This window comes from Apium graveolens, chromosome 8 (assembly GCF_009905375.1).
Source record: "Apium graveolens cultivar Ventura chromosome 8, ASM990537v1, whole genome shotgun sequence".
Taxonomy (NCBI): domain Eukaryota; kingdom Viridiplantae; phylum Streptophyta; class Magnoliopsida; order Apiales; family Apiaceae; genus Apium; species Apium graveolens.
In genome coordinates this window covers 20,088,470-20,108,286 of record NC_133654.1, presented here as the reverse complement: position 1 = coordinate 20,108,286, position 19,817 = coordinate 20,088,470, and the positions used below count along the sequence as shown (strand labels likewise).

General features: G+C 33.9%; 1 protein-coding gene across 1 annotated transcript; it reads left to right on the top strand.

Annotated features, from left to right (window-relative positions):
- The first annotated feature begins 14,449 nt into the window (after window positions 1–14,449).
- LOC141677347 (uncharacterized) lies at window positions 14,450–19,596 on the top strand. Its single transcript, XM_074483235.1, has 6 exons — window positions 14,450–14,551; window positions 14,740–14,800; window positions 14,888–14,983; window positions 15,285–15,449; window positions 18,855–18,966; window positions 19,188–19,596. Exons 2-6 carry the CDS (start codon window positions 14,768–14,770, stop codon window positions 19,466–19,468), a joined length of 687 nt encoding a protein of 228 aa, XP_074339336.1. The 5' UTR covers window positions 14,450–14,551; window positions 14,740–14,767; the 3' UTR covers window positions 19,469–19,596.
- Window positions 19,597–19,817: the final 221 nt, after the last annotated feature.

Here is a 19,817-nt window from a genome sequence, read left to right as displayed (position 1 = left end):
TTTCCTCTCCTTTTGCCTGAGAGCAACTCAGCCTCTCACTCAGTTCACTTTCTTCCCTCAATCCTAATAGTGATTAAACAACCACTAAGTCATCCACACTTGTAATATTTGTAGAAATTCCAAGTTGTGTAGAGACTTTCAACAGATGAGTGACATCTGTCGAAATAGTAGTTGTGAATGTCAATGGATAATTGTTGTTAAGCTTATCCTTCGAGAGACAATGACTAGTCGACGGATGATGAATATCTGCCGAGAGAGGATAAATATGTCAGTCCCTAAAAATACAACAAGAATTACAGAAGGGGGGGTTGAATGTAATTCTGGCTACTTTTTTTTAGATTAATTAAAAGTGGTTCTAACTTGAAAATATATATAAGTGTTTGATTTGCAAAATGCGGAATGAAGAGTTAGATAGATCAAAACACAAGTAATTAAAAACACAAGTCTTTAAAAACTTTCTGGTGGATTTGAATGTATCCACCATATATATATATATATATATCAAGAGAACCCTATGAAGCTTGAATAGCTCACAGCTGCTTACAAATATGAACAACTAAACTTATAGAGAAATGCTACAGGATACAGCTTACAATTATTTCTCCGAGAATGTATTTGCTTAGTCTTTTTTTGTTCTACTTGCTACTCTTGGTTTATATATCACCAAGATTACATATTAATAAGATAAGATAATAAAACAAAACCTATCAAGTCTAATACCATGTTGCTTCACTACTTTATTCCAGCATCTTTGAATATCTTCATAATAGCATGGAAATAGTAATGCTTCTTTGTTCTCAAAAACCCAGTTGAATAGGCTGCCACATTCCTTTTGCAAACACTAGACGCATGTGACTGTGTTGTCACTGTCAACAGATGTGTGAATTGATCATACGTCGGGTACATGATTATCATCCATCGGGTTGCCTTGTTGATCATCCGTCGGGAGCTTAGTTGATCATCCGTCGGTGGCTTTGTTGATCATCCGTCGGGTAGCTATTTGATACTTGACTTCATTTCACTTATGCAGAATTACAAGACATCTTATATTTATAATTAATTAACCTATTCTGCATATCTAATTAAAGTCAACATGACTTATATGCTACTACATAATCTATACAAAGGTGTTTACAGAAATGTGCTACATGACTTATTGTTACATAAGCTACTCACTCGATGGATGTCAAATCATCATCCGTCGGGACTATATTGAGTCATCCGTTGGGACTATATCTGATCATCCATCGAGTGCTACATTTTTCACTAAGTTGAATCTACTAAGGTGTTTTTTTAAAAGTAATCATCAAGTTCATAACATATTCCCAACAAAATGATAGAGTTAGGACTTGAAATTACTGTAGAATCTTTGGTGATTGAGTTGAGATTATGCACAGATTTCTCAATAGAATAAAAAAGAAATGGCAAGTTAGCCAACAAATCATCTATAAGATGATGCTCGCTTGCTTTGGATTTTGGCTCCTCCATGAGAGTTAAAGATGGAGAATCAGGAATTGATGTGTTTATCATGTCCACATCCAGTGAGTTTGTGGGAGAATTTTGTGTTTGAGGTGTTTTAATTATGAGAAATTTTGGCTGTGACTCCATATTTATTGGAGCCACATCAATCTAACTTTGAGATGGTGCAGTAACTGAGTCTTTGACTACAATCGGCACTGTTTGTGCACCTTGTGACTCCCCCCAAAGATTTAGATTTCTTCTTTCTAATATAAGTTTGAGGTTGATCTATGTCCCTTCCCCTTTTGGCATGTGCTCTTGTTTGAGAGCTTGTTTCAATAGGTACATCCTTTTAGGAGGATGCAACTAGTAAAGGGTTTATATCCTTATTAAGCACTACAGTCTATTGGGAAACTGCAATATGGTTGGCTTGGGTCATACAAACCTCACTCTCCTTATCCTTATGATTTCTTTGATGTTCACCCTATCCCTCACCAACCTTACTCCCCTTCACACTCCCCTCTTTGGATTTAGTAGTTTTGAAACTAGCCCCTTTTGAGAGAAACTAGAGTGGGGTTTCTTAGACTTCGATTGTGAAACTTTTGATTTTGTGGCTTGGGTAGGCATCTGTTTGGTCATTGTCACAGATGTCATTGCCACAGAAGTTTGCAAAGAAATCGGTGGTTGGGAAGTAGTGGAGACAGAAGTGTTTACCTTACTTACCCGAGGTTCCTCAAAGATTGGCAAATAGATGAGAGGAACCTCACTGTGGTGATTTTCCCTATTTAAATCAGCAATAACTCTCTTCTCTTGGACCTAACAATCAAGCTTGTTTGTTGGGTTCATAATTGAGAGATCCTTAGAAACATGATTAGCCATCATCATAAAGAATCTAGCATAATAGATGTTCTTATTTCTCTTCTTAATGTCTTCTAATTTGTAACATAACTCATACATGATAGACTCACTAAAGTTATAGTACTTATCACTAAGTAACATATATAGCATATTAACAAGTGAGTATGTAACTACATCAAAATTGCTTATCTTACCAGAAAATGCTTTAATGAAAGAGTCACAAAGAAAGCTCCATTCTTTTCTAAGGCCCATCCTCTTAACCTCACCTAACTTGGCAGGGTTAAGAGCATAGCCCACATAAACAAGCATGGTACTCACATCTGTGTCTGTGTGTGGAACTAGTGTGTTGTTTTCAGGCAATTGTAAGCAAGCTTGAATTTCATCACAATTTATACAGTAATTATTACCTTTCAGAGTGAAGACAATAGTTTTGTCTTTGGAGTTGTACACTGTTGTAGTCCATATTTCCACCACAACCTCACAATAGATTACTGGTGATGCCAACATTGCATAGCTCAGTTTGCAGCATTGAATGAAGTCCATCATTTTGTGATAGACCTCAGAAGCATCAATACCCTTGTTCACCAGTGCTACAAAGTTGTTCTTTTCATACATGAATCCATATTGAGACATTATCTTGACTACATGTGTCATTGTTGTGAATGAAAACAATTACAGAAAAGAGGGGTTTTGGTTTGGAGATGAAGAGATAGTAGAAATTATTTTAAGAAAGATAAAAGTAAAATAGAAAATAAAATGGGGCTTTTATAATTTCTCAGAATTAAACAAGTAAAAAATTAAAAAGTACAATATAGCACCCAATGAAATTTGCCCAAAATAGCCGTTTAAAAATAAATAAACTATAGAAATTCTAGAAATTATCCGTCGAGATATACTTACAGACTGTAAGTAAATTCAACGGATAAGGAATATAATTAACGGCTATGATGAAAGCAATTCAACTAATATAGATAAACTGACATCCGTCGAGATATAAAGTACCCAAAAACATATTTGATTTTCAACAGATAATGAAATTCAACAGGTATTCAATTTCAATGGATAATGAACATCCGTCGAGATATAAATTTTACTTAGCCAAAATTTCATCTTAATAAGAAAAATCAAATTTGATTATGGCTGCAATAAAAATTGCTTAGACATCAAAATAATTTAAGAATAATTAAGCATACCTAGCTCACTTACCAACCTAGTGAAGGTGGACTCATCAAGTGGCTTGGTAAAGATGTCTGCAAGTTGCTTCTCACTTGGAATAAAATAAAGTTCCTTAGTACCATTCATGACATGTTCTCGAATCAAGTTGTACTTGATGTCAATGTGTTTTGTCCTTGAATGTTGCACAAGATTCTCAGTAATGGAAATGGCACTTGTGTTATCACGGAAGATTGGAATCTTGTCCACTTGTAGACCATAGTCCAATAATTGATTTTTCATCCATAAAATCCGTGTATAACAGCTGCCATCAGCAATATATTCAGCCTCAGCTGTAGAAGTAGAGACTGAATTTTGTTTCTTACTAAACCAAGACACTAGCTTGTTTCCTAGAAATTGACAGGTTCTTGTTGTACTTTTTCTATCAATTTTACAACCTGCATAATATGCATCTGAATAACCAATTAGATCAAAACCAGAATCTCTAGGATACCAAATGCCAAGTTTTGGTGTTCTTTTGAGATATCTGAAAATTCTATTAATAGCTACTAAATGAGATTCTCTAGGATCAGCTTGAAATCTAGCAGAAAGACAAGTAGCAAACATTATATCTGGCCTACTGGTTGTTAAATACAAAAGTGAGCCAACCATGCCTCTATACCTTGAGATGTCCACAGACTTTTCAGTACTGTTCAATTCAAGTTTGGTGGCAGTGGCCATGGGAGTTTTTGCAGATGTGCAATCCATTAAGTCAAACTTCTTTAAAAGATCATAAATATATTTGGTTTGACTAATGAATATTCCATCACTAACTTGCTTAACTTGTAAACCAAGAAAGTAAGTTAGTTCTCCCATCATGTTCATTTCATATTTACTTTGCATCAGTTTAGCAAACTTTTTGCAAAGTTTTTCATCTATAGAGCCAAATATAATATCATCTATATAAATCTAAACAGGTATACTAGAGCCATTAACATTTCTAAAGAAAAGAGTTTTATCAACAATACCTCTTGTGAAGTGATTTTCTAAAAGGAACTTTGACAAAGTATCATACCAGGCTCTAGGTGTTTGCTTCAAACCATACAGTGATTTTAAAAGATAGTAGACATAATCTAGAAAGTTGGGGTCTTCAAAACCAGAAGGCTGACTGACATAGACTTCCTCTTCCAAATCTCCATTCAGAAATGCACTTTTAACATCCATTTGATATACCTTGAAATTGGTATGAGCTGCATAGGCTAGGAAAATTTTGATGGCTTCAAGTCTTGTAACAAAATCTATTCCTTCTTGTTGACAATAACCCTTAGCAACCATCTAACTTTGTTCCTGACTACTATGCCATTTTCATCCATCTTGTTTCTAAATACCCACTTGGTGTCAATAGGATTTTTGCCTTTAGGTTTGGGTACTAGTTTCCATACCTTATTCTTTTTAAATTGGTTTAGCTCTTCCTGCTTGGCTAAAACCCAATCAGGATCCAACAAAGTTTCTTCTACCTTTTTTAGGCTCTTCCTGAGACATGAAGCTGCTATATAGACATTCTTTTTTAGTTGCTTTCAGGTTTGCACTCTTAAAGATACATCACCAGTAATTAGGTCAAAGGGGTGATCTCTAGTCCATTTTCTTTGTTGTGGTAGATTAGCTCTAGATGAATAGGCCTCACAGTTGTCTTGATGTGTGACTGAGTTTTGATTAGAAGAAACTCTCCCTGAGTTTGTGGATCTTTGACTTGAAGTTGGGGTCCTTTCTGTATGTGATCTAAATTAAATTTCAACTCATATTGATGGCTCAACGGATGTTGCATTTTGTCTTTCAACGGATGATGCAATTGGTCTTTCAATGGATGATGCACCTTGTCTTTCGACACATGTTGAGTTATGTGCTTCATTTGTTGTTGATTTTTCTGCACTCTCCTTGGAAATTATTTTTTAATCACTACCATCATAATTCATCTAAACATTTTCAAATTTGAGGCTTTCATGGAAACCTCCATCTTTCAGTCCTTCAATCTTCTTATCATCAAACACAACATGTACAGATTCCATTACAATGTTGGTTCCAAGATTGTAGACCCTATATGCTTTTCGCACAGCATATCCAACAAATATCCCTTCATCAGCTTTGGCATCAAACTTTCCATGTTGCTCAGTTTGATTTCTTAGAATATAGCATTTGCATCCAAAGACATGTAGAAAGTTAAGTGTTGGTTTCCTGTTCTTGAACAATTGATAGGGAGTCATGCATTTTTCTTGATTGACCAAAGAAGTATTCTGAGTGTAGCATGTAGTATTTACAGCTTCAGCCCAAAAGTAAGTTGGTAACTTTGATTCTTGTAGCATTGTCCTTGCAGCTTCAATAAGAGATATGTTCTTCCTTTCCACCACTACATTTTGTTGTGGAGTCCTTGCTGCAGAAAATTCACGCATGATCCCATTTTATTCACAAAACAACCTCATAACAGAATTCTTGAACTCAGTTCCATTGTCACTCCTGATTCTTCTAACTTTGAGATCATGATGATTGTTGAATTGTCTTATATAATTGATAACGATTTCACTAGTTTTATCTTTAGTATTGAGAAAATATGTCCAAGTAAACTTTGAGAAATCATCAACAATCACTAGGCAGTATCTTTTCTTTGAGATTGAAAACACATTGACTGGTCCAAACAAATCCATATGCAGAAGTTGTAGAGGTTCTTAAATTGTAAATTCAAGGTTCTTTTTGAATGATGCCTTGATCTGCTTTCCCTTTTGATAAGCATCACACAATCCATCCTTTGAGAACTCAACTTAAGGAATGCCTCTAACAAGATCTTTCCTGACTAATTCATTCATAGTCTTGAAGTTCAGATGGGACAACTTCTTGTGCCCTAGCCAATTTCATCTTGACTTGATTTGCTGAAAAGACAAGTAATAGAATTTGTGCTTGATGACTTGAAGTCAGCTAAATATACATTTCCTTTTCTCACTCCAGTGAGAACCACTTTGTTGTCCTTCTTGTTTGTAACAACACAGGCTTCAGAATTGAATGTTACTGAGTTGCCTTTATCGCATAGCTGGCTGACACTCAAAAGATTATGTTTGAGTCTATCCACTAGAGCAACTTCTTCAATGATGATATTATCTTTTAAAATCAAGCCATATCACACAGTATACCATTTGTTGTCATCTCCAAAAATAATAATAGGGCCAGCTCTCTCCTTAAACTCAGTGAGCAGGGTAGAATCTACAGTCATATGCCTTGAGCAACCACTATCCAGATACCAGAGATTATTTCTGTTTCCCTGCACACAATAAAATCAAATCAAGTTGATTTTGGTACCCAAGTCTCCCTGGGTCCTGATTTGTTAGCCTTCATTTTAGCTTTCTTAAGCTTTTCCTCATTCAACTTAGGTGACTGAGATGCAACCTTAGTTATTAGAGTATGGCTTTGAAAACCATTCATCACAACAGAGTTATCATGCATAGGTTGGTTAACATGAAATGACATACTTTGTGCAAACATGTTATTCCAGTAAGGCATGCTAAATGGCATTTGAGGCATATTAAATGCAACATAGTAGGGATTTTGTGCAAATGGCATATTAGCAAATTGTGCATTCAGATTTTGTGCAGGCACAACAGGCATGACATTCAAAGGCAATGTAGGCATGTTGGGAAATGAGGAAGGTGCAGACATGGATGCAGGAATAACATATTTGCAATTAACAGACAGGTGATTAATACTACCACACTTAACACAGATTTTTATAGGAGCATATTTGTCAGGTGTGTAGTTGTTATGTTTGTTAATACCGACTTTTCCATTCCTATTGTTTTTCCTTTTTGAGATTGCTTTAACCTCAATTTTCTCTAATCAGTCATTCAATTGCTTAATTGACAGATGTCCTACATTAACTCTCTTATTTTCCTTGACTTGACTTGTTTCTCTTATAACAAAGTTCTTGGAAACTGATCCATATTTTTCATTTAATTTAGCTAGCTTGACTTTGCTAACTGGCTTTTTTTCACTCGATGGATTTGGTTCTTTATCTTTTGACGGATAAATCTTTTTATCTTTCGACGGATAATCTTCATTATCCGTTGAATCCACATCCGTTGAAAGTCCTTCTACCAAACTAGGATCCAGTTTCTCTTTACTCTTTTTTCAGGCTTCCTCACAGAAAGACTCTATACCTTGAACTTTGGTAATGTGAGCATGGACATCTCTAGATGATTTTCAATCCTTAATTACATCCTGTTCTCATTCAAGTTGCTTTCTTAAAATCTCCTCTTTCTTTAAGGATTCAGTCAGTTCCCTCCTTAGCAATTCTACATTCTAATTTCAGTTTCTCAAACTCAATAAATTAAGTTTCTAACACAACATTTCTCTCACTTAAAAAATAGATTATTATCTTTAATTCTTGTGTTCTCTTTGGTGAGTGATTTAAGTGTAACACGCAAATGATATAATTCCGTGGACATGTCATTTATAGCATCATTACACTCATCTTTAGAAATATGTGCTAGGTTAGTGGTGATTACCTGATTGCTTGAAGAATTGACTTCTGCTTCATCTGATTTGGCCATCAGGGCTAGGTTGACATAGCTGGTTTCTTCATTTTCATCTATCCCATCAGCAGCCCAATCATTATCCTGAGTTAAGAAAGCCCTTTCCATTTATTTGAGCAGTTCAAAATACTTCTTTTTGTAATCCACAGGCTCAAACTTCTTTTTCTCAGAGTCAGGCTTTCTGCATTCACTTGCAAAATGACCACTCAAGCCACATCTGAAACACTTGAATTTGGATTTATCCATCATGTTTCTATTTGGCATGGTTGCTCCAAAATTCTTTTTGAATTTGAGCTTGGCAAACCTTCTTGACAGGAAAGCTAGATGTTCATCTATATCTTCCATTTCATCTTGACTAAGATGATCTTCATGCTCAGCTACTAGCCCCTTTTCTTTTCCTTCACAAAACCTAGAGCTTGGTGCATATTCTACAGCTTCAACCTTCATTTCTTTCCCTCTCTCTTGCTCAGCTACCAGTACTATAGATCCTCCCTTCTTCCTTCTTTTCTCTATTTGCTCATCTTGTTCTAACTCAAGTTCATAAGTTTTTAGAATTCCATACAGTCTCTCCAAGGTGAATTTCTTGTAATCTTGTGAATTTCTGAGAAAGACAATCATAGGATTCCATTCCTTTGGTAGAGATCTAAGGAACTTCAAGTTTAAATCTTTTGTATGATAGACCCTTCCATATAACTTCAGTGCATTCAGTAGTTTTTGAAATCTATTAAAGATGTCACTTAAAGATTCACTGTCTTCACAATGAAAGTGCTCATACTACTGGATTAAAAGTTGCATCTTGTTTTCCCTCACTTGTTCAGTTCCATCACATATGATTTTAATTGTATCCCAAATTTCCTTAGCAGTTTTGCAATTGATGACATTTTCAAACATATCTTCATCTAGACCATTGAACATAATATTCATACCCTTTTTATATTTATGTACTTGCTCAATGTCTTCATATGTCCATTCTGCTTGTGGCTTTGGAACAGTTTGCTCATTTCTTACAACACTATCAGCATCTATAGCAACTCTTCGAGGAACATGCGGGCCTTTCTCAATGCAATCAACATACCTTTCATCTTGAGAGAGAAGATACAAGTACATTTTGACCTTCCAGTGGTGATAATTATCTTTATCCAAGAACGGGATCTTTACTGCAACATCCTTCCTGCTCATGTTGTTAGTTGCTTTGATCTTTAAACTCTTAGTGTGTCAAGAACTTGCTCTGATACCAATTGTTATTCCCAAACAATCTAACAACTAGAATTACAGAAGGGGGGTTGAATGTAATTTTTGATTTCTTTTTTATTTTAAGAACTTAACACAAATATAAATATATCAGTGTTTGAATATGCAAAAATGCGGAATGAAAATATAGATGTATTTAAACACAAAGTAATTAAACACAAGGATTAAAAACTTTTTGGTGGATTGAACTTACCCACCAGATATATATATATATATATATATATTGATGAGAACTCTATGATGCAAAAATGCACACAGCTACTTACAAGTATGATACACTTAGAACAGAGAAATTCTTAACAGATACAGCTTTTTCTATTTCTCAGTTCTTACTTGCTTAATTTTCAACTTGCTACTCTTGGTTTATATATCACCAAGTTACATGATAAAAAGATAAACTAATAAGACAAAAGTGTCTTAGTCTAATTACATGCTGCTCCATTTTTCCATCCAGCATCTTTGTATTTCTTCAAGTTAGCATGAAAGTGGAAATGCTTCTTTATTCTCTAAAACCTGTTAATAGGCTGCCACATTCCATTTGCATACAATCAACCCATGTGGCTGTCAAGTCATTATCAAATACTTTTTGAGTTTGATCATCCGTTGAGACTCTATTGGGTCATCCGTTGAGACTTTGTTGGATCATCCGTTGAGAGACTAGTTGATCATCCGTTAAAACTCTAGTTGATCATCTGTTAAAACTTTGTGGGACATCCGTTGAGAGTATCTTCATAGCAGTTAACTCTATTTCACTTATGCAAGATTACAAGGCATCTAATATTTACAATTAGCCAACCTATTTTGCATATCAATCTAGTAGTCAACATGACCTAGAATATTCTACAACTTCTAGTTCTCTAAGGCATTACAACATTCAGGAATGTGCTACCAAAACTTATTTAAATATAAGCTACTCTTTCAACAGATGACAGAGTACATTATCCGTTAAAAGCTACAATTACACTTAATCAAATCTACTAAGGTGTTTTTGTAGCATATTATCAAGTCTATAACATATTTCTAACAAATTATAACATTATGTCTTTGGAAATGACATTACCTACAAGGTGATATTGATTATAAAAAGGAATCCATGTCCGATAATATTCGGGTTAAGATGTCCTCTTGAAAACTTTGTGAAATACTTTGCTTAAATTATGCAGGCAATTTTTTTGCATAATTATAAAAATAGGTGGATGATCAAGGATAATAAGATATTAACTAAATTAATTTTTTGTAATTAATTTAACTAATGGACATACGATATCTCAAATGTGAAAAATTTAATAAGCAAATAATATGGAGCCAAATAATTAATTAAATTACGGTGTTAAGAAAAATAGTTCAAATATTAACGTTTTAGTTAATGTAATTAATAATTAATGTATTAGGTTCGATCCAAAATATAATTGGAGGCCCAGCCTAATTATCCATGATCCCTAATTACCCATAATTCCTAATATATATTTAATGAAATCGAGAGGGTTTGGAGAGGCAGCCGCACTTTCTCAAAAACGAGATATGGGATTTTGGAATTTGGTACTTTAAGGAGACGCAACAACTCGATTCTTCGAAACCTCTAGCAACATCGTTTATCATTATTCATTTATCATATACAAGGTATGTCTTTAATTATAATTCCTGCTTCCATATATTTCTCCATTTTATCACATTTATATGAAGTACTTTTTTGGTAGCTTGTTAGTTAATTAGCTCAATCTTCCCTATATATGAATTGAGTTTTACTTTTCATTTCTTAATTTTTTTGAGTTTCTTGTAACAATATAGGCTTATAATCAATTTATGATATTTACGGCATGTTTTTTTAATTTATATATACGAATTTCTCTTTTTTGTAAATATTTATGGAGAACTTTTGTAGCAACTTTCTAGTTAATTAGTTCATTTTTTGTGATTAGGTGTTTAATTCTAGACTTGTCAATGTATTGGAGATTAAATCTGTACCATAATAAACAAATGTAAATTTGTCTAAACAAAATTCGGCCTGATAACTAAATAGATCAGATATGGATCTAAAATGATTCCCTTTATTTATTATTCAATTCGATTCTATTTAACTATTAAATTTTAAAAATATAATTTTTTACAAAGTAATCGTTTTGTAAAATTTGAACTTCCATAACAATATATTAAAATTGTAAAAAAAAAAATATTAAAAACGGTTGATGAGTGGACTTCGTAACAATTTTTGAGAGGTTAAAGGGTGAGTTGTAAAGCTAACAATCAACTATTGTACGAACATGAATGATGTTTTATGGGGGTTGAGCTGTGCTTGGGAGTAGGGATGATAATTTGTACCAACCCGATGGATACCCGATCCGTACCAATCTGACCGGGTTACTAAATCTAAATATTTCGGGTTTGGGTTTGACTTTTTAAACCGATCTATTTTCAAGTCAGGTTTGGGTTTAAGGTCGAAACCTACTTTGTTCCAACCCGAACCTAACCTGAAACCCGTTTTAATATAAATAATATCTAACATTTATGTATAGTCCTATAATTTGAAGTAGTATTAGTATAATATGTAACATAATATATTACCACTTAGTACTAAAAAGAGATTATACTTTGTATAAACTATTGCGTTAAAGTCTAACATTGCTGAACTATTATCGTTAAATATATTTTCGGCAGCAGTGTTCGAAACAAGTATACTATATGTCAACATTGTGGTCTTGTTTCACCAATAATTTCATTCTTAGTCGCTGAACCCTCTAATTCAATCCTAACAATTTCAATATCGTCAGACCTATGAGTCATTTACTCGAATCAGATCTTAGTAATCTTTCACTAGATTTTGTGGGAACCAATGTGCAATTTAGTAAAGATTTACAAACCCAAACTTGTACAAAACCCGACGGGTTCAGGTTTGAGTTTAGTGATTCAGTTTTTTTTTGGGTTCAGGTCTTGATTTGGCAAAAAAAATTGGGTTCAGATTTAGATTTTGCTAAATCCGCTTCGACTGACCCGATTGCCATCCCTACTTAAGAGTGCTCCCTATCAATCTCAAATGCCTTTGGAGATTGATAAAATGCGCGATTATCTAATCTTTTCTCAAGTTGTCTACATACATACACACTCGCGCGCGTTTAAACACACACATATATAGGGTCTTACTCCATTGAGAACCTTTTTTTGGTGAGATATGAGATCTAATCCCAACTATAAAAAATTAAATCTATTTTTAATCTAGACCATTCATTTAAATCTAATCATCTTCTACAACCTTCATCTCTTCCATCTTCTTCTTTCTACTTACCACCCACCACCACCTCCAACAACCAGCAACCACCATTTTTGGCCACCACCACCACCGGCGACCACCACCACCACCACCTCCGACTGACCACCAGAAAATCACCATCGTCAAATAAAAATCACCACCGGAAAATCAAAAATCACACCCAAAAAAGAAAAATCACCATCGCCCAACAAAAATCACCACACTCAGCCACTATTTCTCTCTACCATATCCAACCACCAGCTTCATTCATCACCTCCGACAACCAAAATCATAACAAAATTACCACAAATAAACTATAAACACCACAACCATCACACCACCTCCTACAAAATCACCAAAATCAACACAACCATCATAAAACTCAACAAAACTTAATGGAAATAACTCGACCAACAATATAAAATCACCAAGTAATTACCAGGTTATATAAAATCATAAACACTGAATGAAAATATGAGAAAAATCAAATCATGTTACTAGATTTAGATGAGAGTTCAATTAAACAGAGTTTCATCGGAAAAAATCGGGTCGGAGTTTCGAGAGCGTGTCTTAGAGTTTTTTGGCAGCGAAAATGGCGGAGCAAGTGGTGACATAATAGTTGGAGTGGTGTTTGGCGGAGTTAGTGGAGGAGAGGAAGAGGGGAGAGAGAGAGATGATGACGACGATGAACAGATTTGCGCTTACAGCTGGCGGAGTGCGGCGGGGGACGGCGGCAGACGGCGGGGTGAGTTTGGGCAACGGAGGTAGTGGGGCAGGTGGTTATGGTGGGTGGAGAGAAAATAGGGTAGAGGTGAGAGATGAAGTAAAAAAAAGTATATTTTAAGATATTAAATATGTGGCTATGATTTAATTAGGATAAATAATGTATGGCTGAGATTAGATTTCAGTTCTCATATTAGTAGTTTTCATATTAGTGGGAGTTCTCATTTAAACAAATCCCTATATATATATATATGATCAAAATCACGTAGTTCTGAATAAATTGTAAGTATTGATGTTGGTAGGTTCCCTGCCCGAGAGCAAGTCTCATTCTAAGTCTTAATATATCTTTATCCCTTATATATTTCTTATTTTAATAAATCGATATCTACATTGAATTTAAATTACATTTCTTATTAATAATATTAATAAGAAATTATAATGATTCGCGAGAAATTAAATAATTTTTATATCAAAGGTCAAAGAAAGATGATTACTTATTTTACCTCCGTTTCAAGTTAGTTGTTTTTGTGATTTTCAATTTGACCCAATACATAATGAAAAATAAATATAATCTTTTTACACTTTTGAAATCTGAAAAATACATTATAAAGTGGATTCAATAATATTTATAAAGATATATTATTATATTTTTTTAATAATATAATCTATACTATATTATAATAACTGAAATGGAGTATAATTTGGTTCAATTATCTATACTATATTATAATAATATTTATAGAACAATTAATTTGGAGTGGAGTGAGGCATTTTTATATTTGCCCAAAAAAAGTCGTGTACAATGTTTTTACTTGAAAAATGTGTATATCTTGCTGATTTCAGACGAAGATTAGGGAACCCTGAATTCCTAGATTTTGTGAAGAAAAACATAGGTTGTGTGACCCAAATATCCTCACCTTGTACTTACAACATAGTTCAAGAAAAATAAACTAGGCTGAGTCGTGTACTCGTATCATATAAAGAGCTCAATACCAAAAAAATACGTAATCATTTAAGTTATAAAGAGTTTTTTTTTACCGTAAATGCGGTATTATTATAATTATAAAATTTATTTAAAAAATTATAAGACTGTTATTAAAAATATACTGCCTCACGTGTTTAGGGGCATTTTTCCTGTAAAATAATAAAAGGAGCTTTGAAGTTTAAAGTAATGGACTGTATAGTTGTACTGAAATGACACATTTTATGACAAGTTTTTGGAACATTGCATAAAAATGGTATGGGTTAACATCTTAATCCACGGTCAGAAATAGAAAGTTACTCAAATAAGGTAAGATTAAATCGATTTACCGCCGTAGGATCATATTCTATGTTGACTTATAGTACACGATTGTAAATAACTGATAAATATAAGCATGCAAATGGCGCTCTTGTGTTCTGTCTGTCTGTCTGTCTGTCTTCTCTCGAGCTCTCTTGCCAAAGTGTTCACTTGTAATAACTCAGTTTCTTGTTTTTTAGAGAGAGAAAAACATTTTAGAGAGAGAAGATGGCTAGTAGAGGACGAGGAAGGCCTAGAAAGGTTTGGATTCTTGATTTTTAACATGGGTTTTTGATTTGTTCAACTTTCTTGATTTTTTTTTTTTTTGATTTTTTTTTAATTTTGTAGCCTAGAGAGACTCGTATGGATGCTGCAGTTGATGCCATGAAGGATTTTGGGTTTGAGGAGAAGCTGATAAAGAGCACGGTGAAAGAGCTTTTGAAGGTACATTTGATGTTTGATGTGTTTTTCTTGATTTATGTTTGAGAAATTTTCTTGATTTGTTGTGAAATCGAATGTGTATTTGAGTATGTGCAGTGTATTAGTATGTATGCATATATTTGTGTTACTGTGTGTTTCTTTAGCCTTTACTACTATGTGTGTTTGAATGATTTATAGTGTGCAAACAACAAATTAGTACTTTTGAACAGGGGTTTTGATTTTGGGGTATTGTAGATATGAAGGGGATTTTTCGATAATGTTATATTTTTGGTTGGAGTTTTTGATTAATTTTGATTGATTTTAGGTGTATGGTGGAAGTGATGCTTGGCCTTTGATAGAAGATGGTCATTATGCTACTCTTCTTGATTTGCTTCTGAAAACGAATGAAGGGAAAGAATGCGGCAATGAGGCAAGCACGTCCAAGAACGTAGAGGGGGCCAGTCAGCTTGATCAACCGGAGCAGACAATGGTATAAAATTTTGAATTTGCTGATATTTTTATAGTTGATATGCTTAATTAGATGATTTAAGAAATGATTATAGTATTACAACTTTATCATTTATGTGGATTAGTCTATTTGGGATAATGAGCCTCTACACTCTACTAAGCCCGTAACAATCTATGCCCTATAGTCCCAAATTTCTAAATAAGCTATCATGAAATAGTCAATCTTGATCTTTTGCTTAGCATTTAAATAACTCCTTAACTCTGATTTTTGGTGCATTAATATGCTAGATGTTTCTATCAATACTACAGACCGTCTAAGCTTAATCTCGGGTCTTCCTTTACAGTTTACACGTTTCTGCTATGCATGTAATGCCCAAGTGATGACTGGAAATCGGGTTTTGATTTGAGTACTAGTATAATGAATTAGTTATTTATGTGTGATTATTTTTTGTTTTAACGATAATGCTGTCATTAAAAGACATGATGGTCTAATCCACTCTTTTCCATGTATGCTAAAATTTATTGGAACAGAGTATTGCATCTCCTTGAGAGTTCTTTATACAGCCATGCAGTTAAAAAGTTCTTACTCATCATCACCCTGTGTCTCCAATATATAATGTTGACATAAAATTCTCTACTTCACTGCTCTGATTTATCTGCATTCTGCACTGGGGATTTAAATGATATATATAGGCCTACTACTACACAAGATATGTGGCACAAAAGTTATCCTCTTGTTAAGTGGATCTTCTGTAAAAACTGTTTATGCTTGCTTTTAAGCTTAAAGCATAGACAGTGGGAATGAAGTTTAAGATGATGTACTAACAACAAGTGTACATCGATCTATATCCTGATGAAGTTATCACAACAGAACAAAGCAACATGAACACAGCTAATTTAAGTGAATCATTTGATTCAACTAAATTTATATATGATCTTTTCGATGTACTTGTTGAAGTTGCTTCAGCAGTCCAGTCTGATACTACCTACTCTTTTTCTCCTATTTGACATTAATTCCAACATAGGCATCTTATCAGAGTTAATGAACTTCAGCTTTTGTCAAATATCAATAAAAAATTTGGTCTGCACAAGGAAATGGATTGTTTAGGAAATGATTTAGTAGAAATCTGATTGTATAGAATCCTATACCAATTTAAATGTTAACCTTTGAATCGAATTGTGTACATCATGTGATTCTTGGTCCTAGTGTTTTATTTGAAATATGCAGTCATAAAATATTTGAACCTTGGTCTTTTGCTTAGCATTTGACCAACTTAGGCGTTGGTTAATATAATGGGCGTCTACAGGGTAAGTTCAATAATTCTCAACCAGGAAGCCACCATAACTTTTACAGAGCTGAAATATATGACTACTAGTAGTATGAGTATACATTTGTGTGTAGTCTTTTGAATATACTGTTTAATAACTCGGTATTAGCCTTTTGTGCTTTTTTGTTTGATAAGTTTGATCTTGATCTTTTGTTTAGCATTTGAATTAACTCCGTTAACTCATGACTCGTGTCCATTGCTATGCTATATGATTGTCTGTCCAGATTCCACACTTTAGCTTAAACTTGCATATTCCTGTATGTTGTTCGACTAGGAATGCAGTGCCTGTGTGATGACTAGGAGTTAGGTTTTACATATTTACAAGTTATAATGACTTTGTATAATTATTTCTTGTTTTAACACCTAATTTACCATCAAACGCCATATTATAATCCACCCTATTTCATTTATGCTAGACTGGGAATAGAGTCACTTCAACATATGATGCTATAGATGATGTATCATGGTTCATCACTCTGGTTCAACGACTAAAACTCCACCGAGAAGTTACACAATATATATAGGCCTCTTACTATACAAAATGTTCCAGTATTAAAGTTTACTCATGTTAAGTGAATTCTCTAAACTGTTATGCTTGCTTTAAGTTTTAGGTATAGATGGCAGGGATGAAATCTGATGAGGCATTCGAGTCCTATAAACTTTAGCTTATGTAAACCCCAAACTAATTATTAGTTGCACAAAAAAGTGGAATGTTTAAGACATAATGCGTATAAATCCGATTGTATAGAATCTAATGTCAAGTGCTCAACTAGAATCAATATTTTTTTTTGTTTTCTTTAGCATTTGTCAAATCCTTAGAAATTGTGACTTGTGTAGTTGCTTTATTACATAATAGTCTGGTTATATTTTCGATTAAAGTTTTCTCATCACCTCTCATTTATGAATATCTACTAGGAATGTAATACCTACAAGTTATTTGAGTATAATTGTTTACTCGGGGGCTTATTTATTGTTTTATTGCCTATGTTATCATTAAATGACATAGTAGTTTAGTGCAACCTTTTCCATGTGCAAAATATATTTTAGGAATAGACTATAATATCTTTTGATCTGCCTTATGAGTTATTTATACATCAACGCTATTGATATAATGTTGCACATGATATATTATGCAGTTTCTCTTCTTAAACTCTGTACCTTGGTTCAGCTGTATTGAGGATTTACATGTTCTGTAGGCCTACTACTAAACGTAATTTGCCATTATATAAGTTTTCCCTTTTGTGAAGTAAATCAACTGTAACTGCTTATACTTCCCTTTAAGTTTTAAGCATAGATGGTAGGGAGGACCGAGGACTAAGATTAGGTTGTTCTACATGGTATAGATGAGGTTGTTCTACATGGTATTCACTATAAACTATTAACACGCTGTATATTGGCTTCTATCCTTTTATATAATTACCTGTAACAACACAAAAGAACAGAGGAAAACAGTCAATTTAGATGCTTAAGTGACTCGACTATGAGTTGATTACTATTTTAAATTATAGTGCACTTTTGAAAGTTACTGCACAAGTCCACAGTCTTCCAACTTCACATAATTTGAACATATGCATCTTATAGGGGTTATAAAATTTAGCTCATGTAAATCCAAGGTTAGATATTTAGTCAAACAGAAACGCGAATTAAAAATAAAACTGTTTTATGTAATGTATAGGATTCTTACCAAGTCAAACTATTATCTGTTAATCCGAAATATAAAATGAAGACATAACTTAGCCATAGAAAAAATAAAAATAAAAAAATAAAGACATATCTTATATCTAAAAGTACTGAAGTTTAAAGACAATTAAAAGATTGCCACCTTGTGACATAGACTGAGATTCTTTTCAGTTACAGTGAAGTGTTCTGCAGTAGACCTCATAGATTTGACCATAAGTCTGTGTTGTGTAAGGAATAATAGGTCTAAAGATATGTATAAAAGAGGCAATGAATTGATTGATATGCTATCTGCAAAATTTACCTGTATATATGTTCATTATGTGCATGTAAAGCTACTACTTGTGGTCAGGACTTGATAATTTTCCTTGACAAATCTATGACAATTATCACTCTCTGAGCATAAGATTTCATTTTTTTAGGCCTTGGAACAAAATCCAGATGCTACAGAAGCTGGTACTGCTGAGCCCCTGAATGATGCTGAACCTCCTTTCTCTGACATCACTGATAATGCATCAGGAAATGACTACACAGGTACAATATGAGATTCTCAATGTTATATTGATTAGTTAACTGAATGTTATGCCTCACCAATATTTGTAAGTTATTGACTGTATGGAGATAAAATTATTAGTACATAATTGAATAATTGATAGCGTGCATATACACTTCTCTTGGTTACGGAAATATTGCATTACAGAATGTAATAATATTGGTCATTAGGGAGGATCAGAATAGTGTTCTTCTTGTTGCAGGCATGGAAGATTCTCGTGGAGCTGATGTTAATCTTAATGTCCCTGCCATCAATACAGATAGTAACCCTGATATGACCAACAGCATCGATCCCCTCACCATCCTCCCTCCACAGCCACCCATTGGAACCATTCCAAACCCACGACGAAAGCCTTGTTACGGGTGGCTGAGTGACGAAGACGAGGACAGTGATGGCGTCGTGTATGTCCCCGCCAAATTACCAGAAAAAACAAAACCAAAACGGAAAGTAAGATGGGATGTTCGACCAGATGACATAGACTAATATTGAAGTTATTGGTAGTCTATCATGTCTTGGAACTAGTTGTTTCAATTTTAGTTGGAAAAACCATAAATTGCCCGTTTTCTGATTATTGTAGAAGTTTAACTTGGATTTTTGCCCCCCTCCCCTCCTTCACATTATGGATTCTTCATTGTTCGGTATCTAGGTTTGTAGAGAACTTCATTTGATTCAGTCTCCAAGTTTGATTATATTACAATTCTTTATGGGAGGTAATTTGGTTGTTTTATGCAATTTACAAAGCAGTGTAATGGCCAATGAGGCAATCATTTGTTCGTTTGTCATTGAACACCAATACAATGCAATGCGCACTTAAATGTGGTAGGTCTCACAC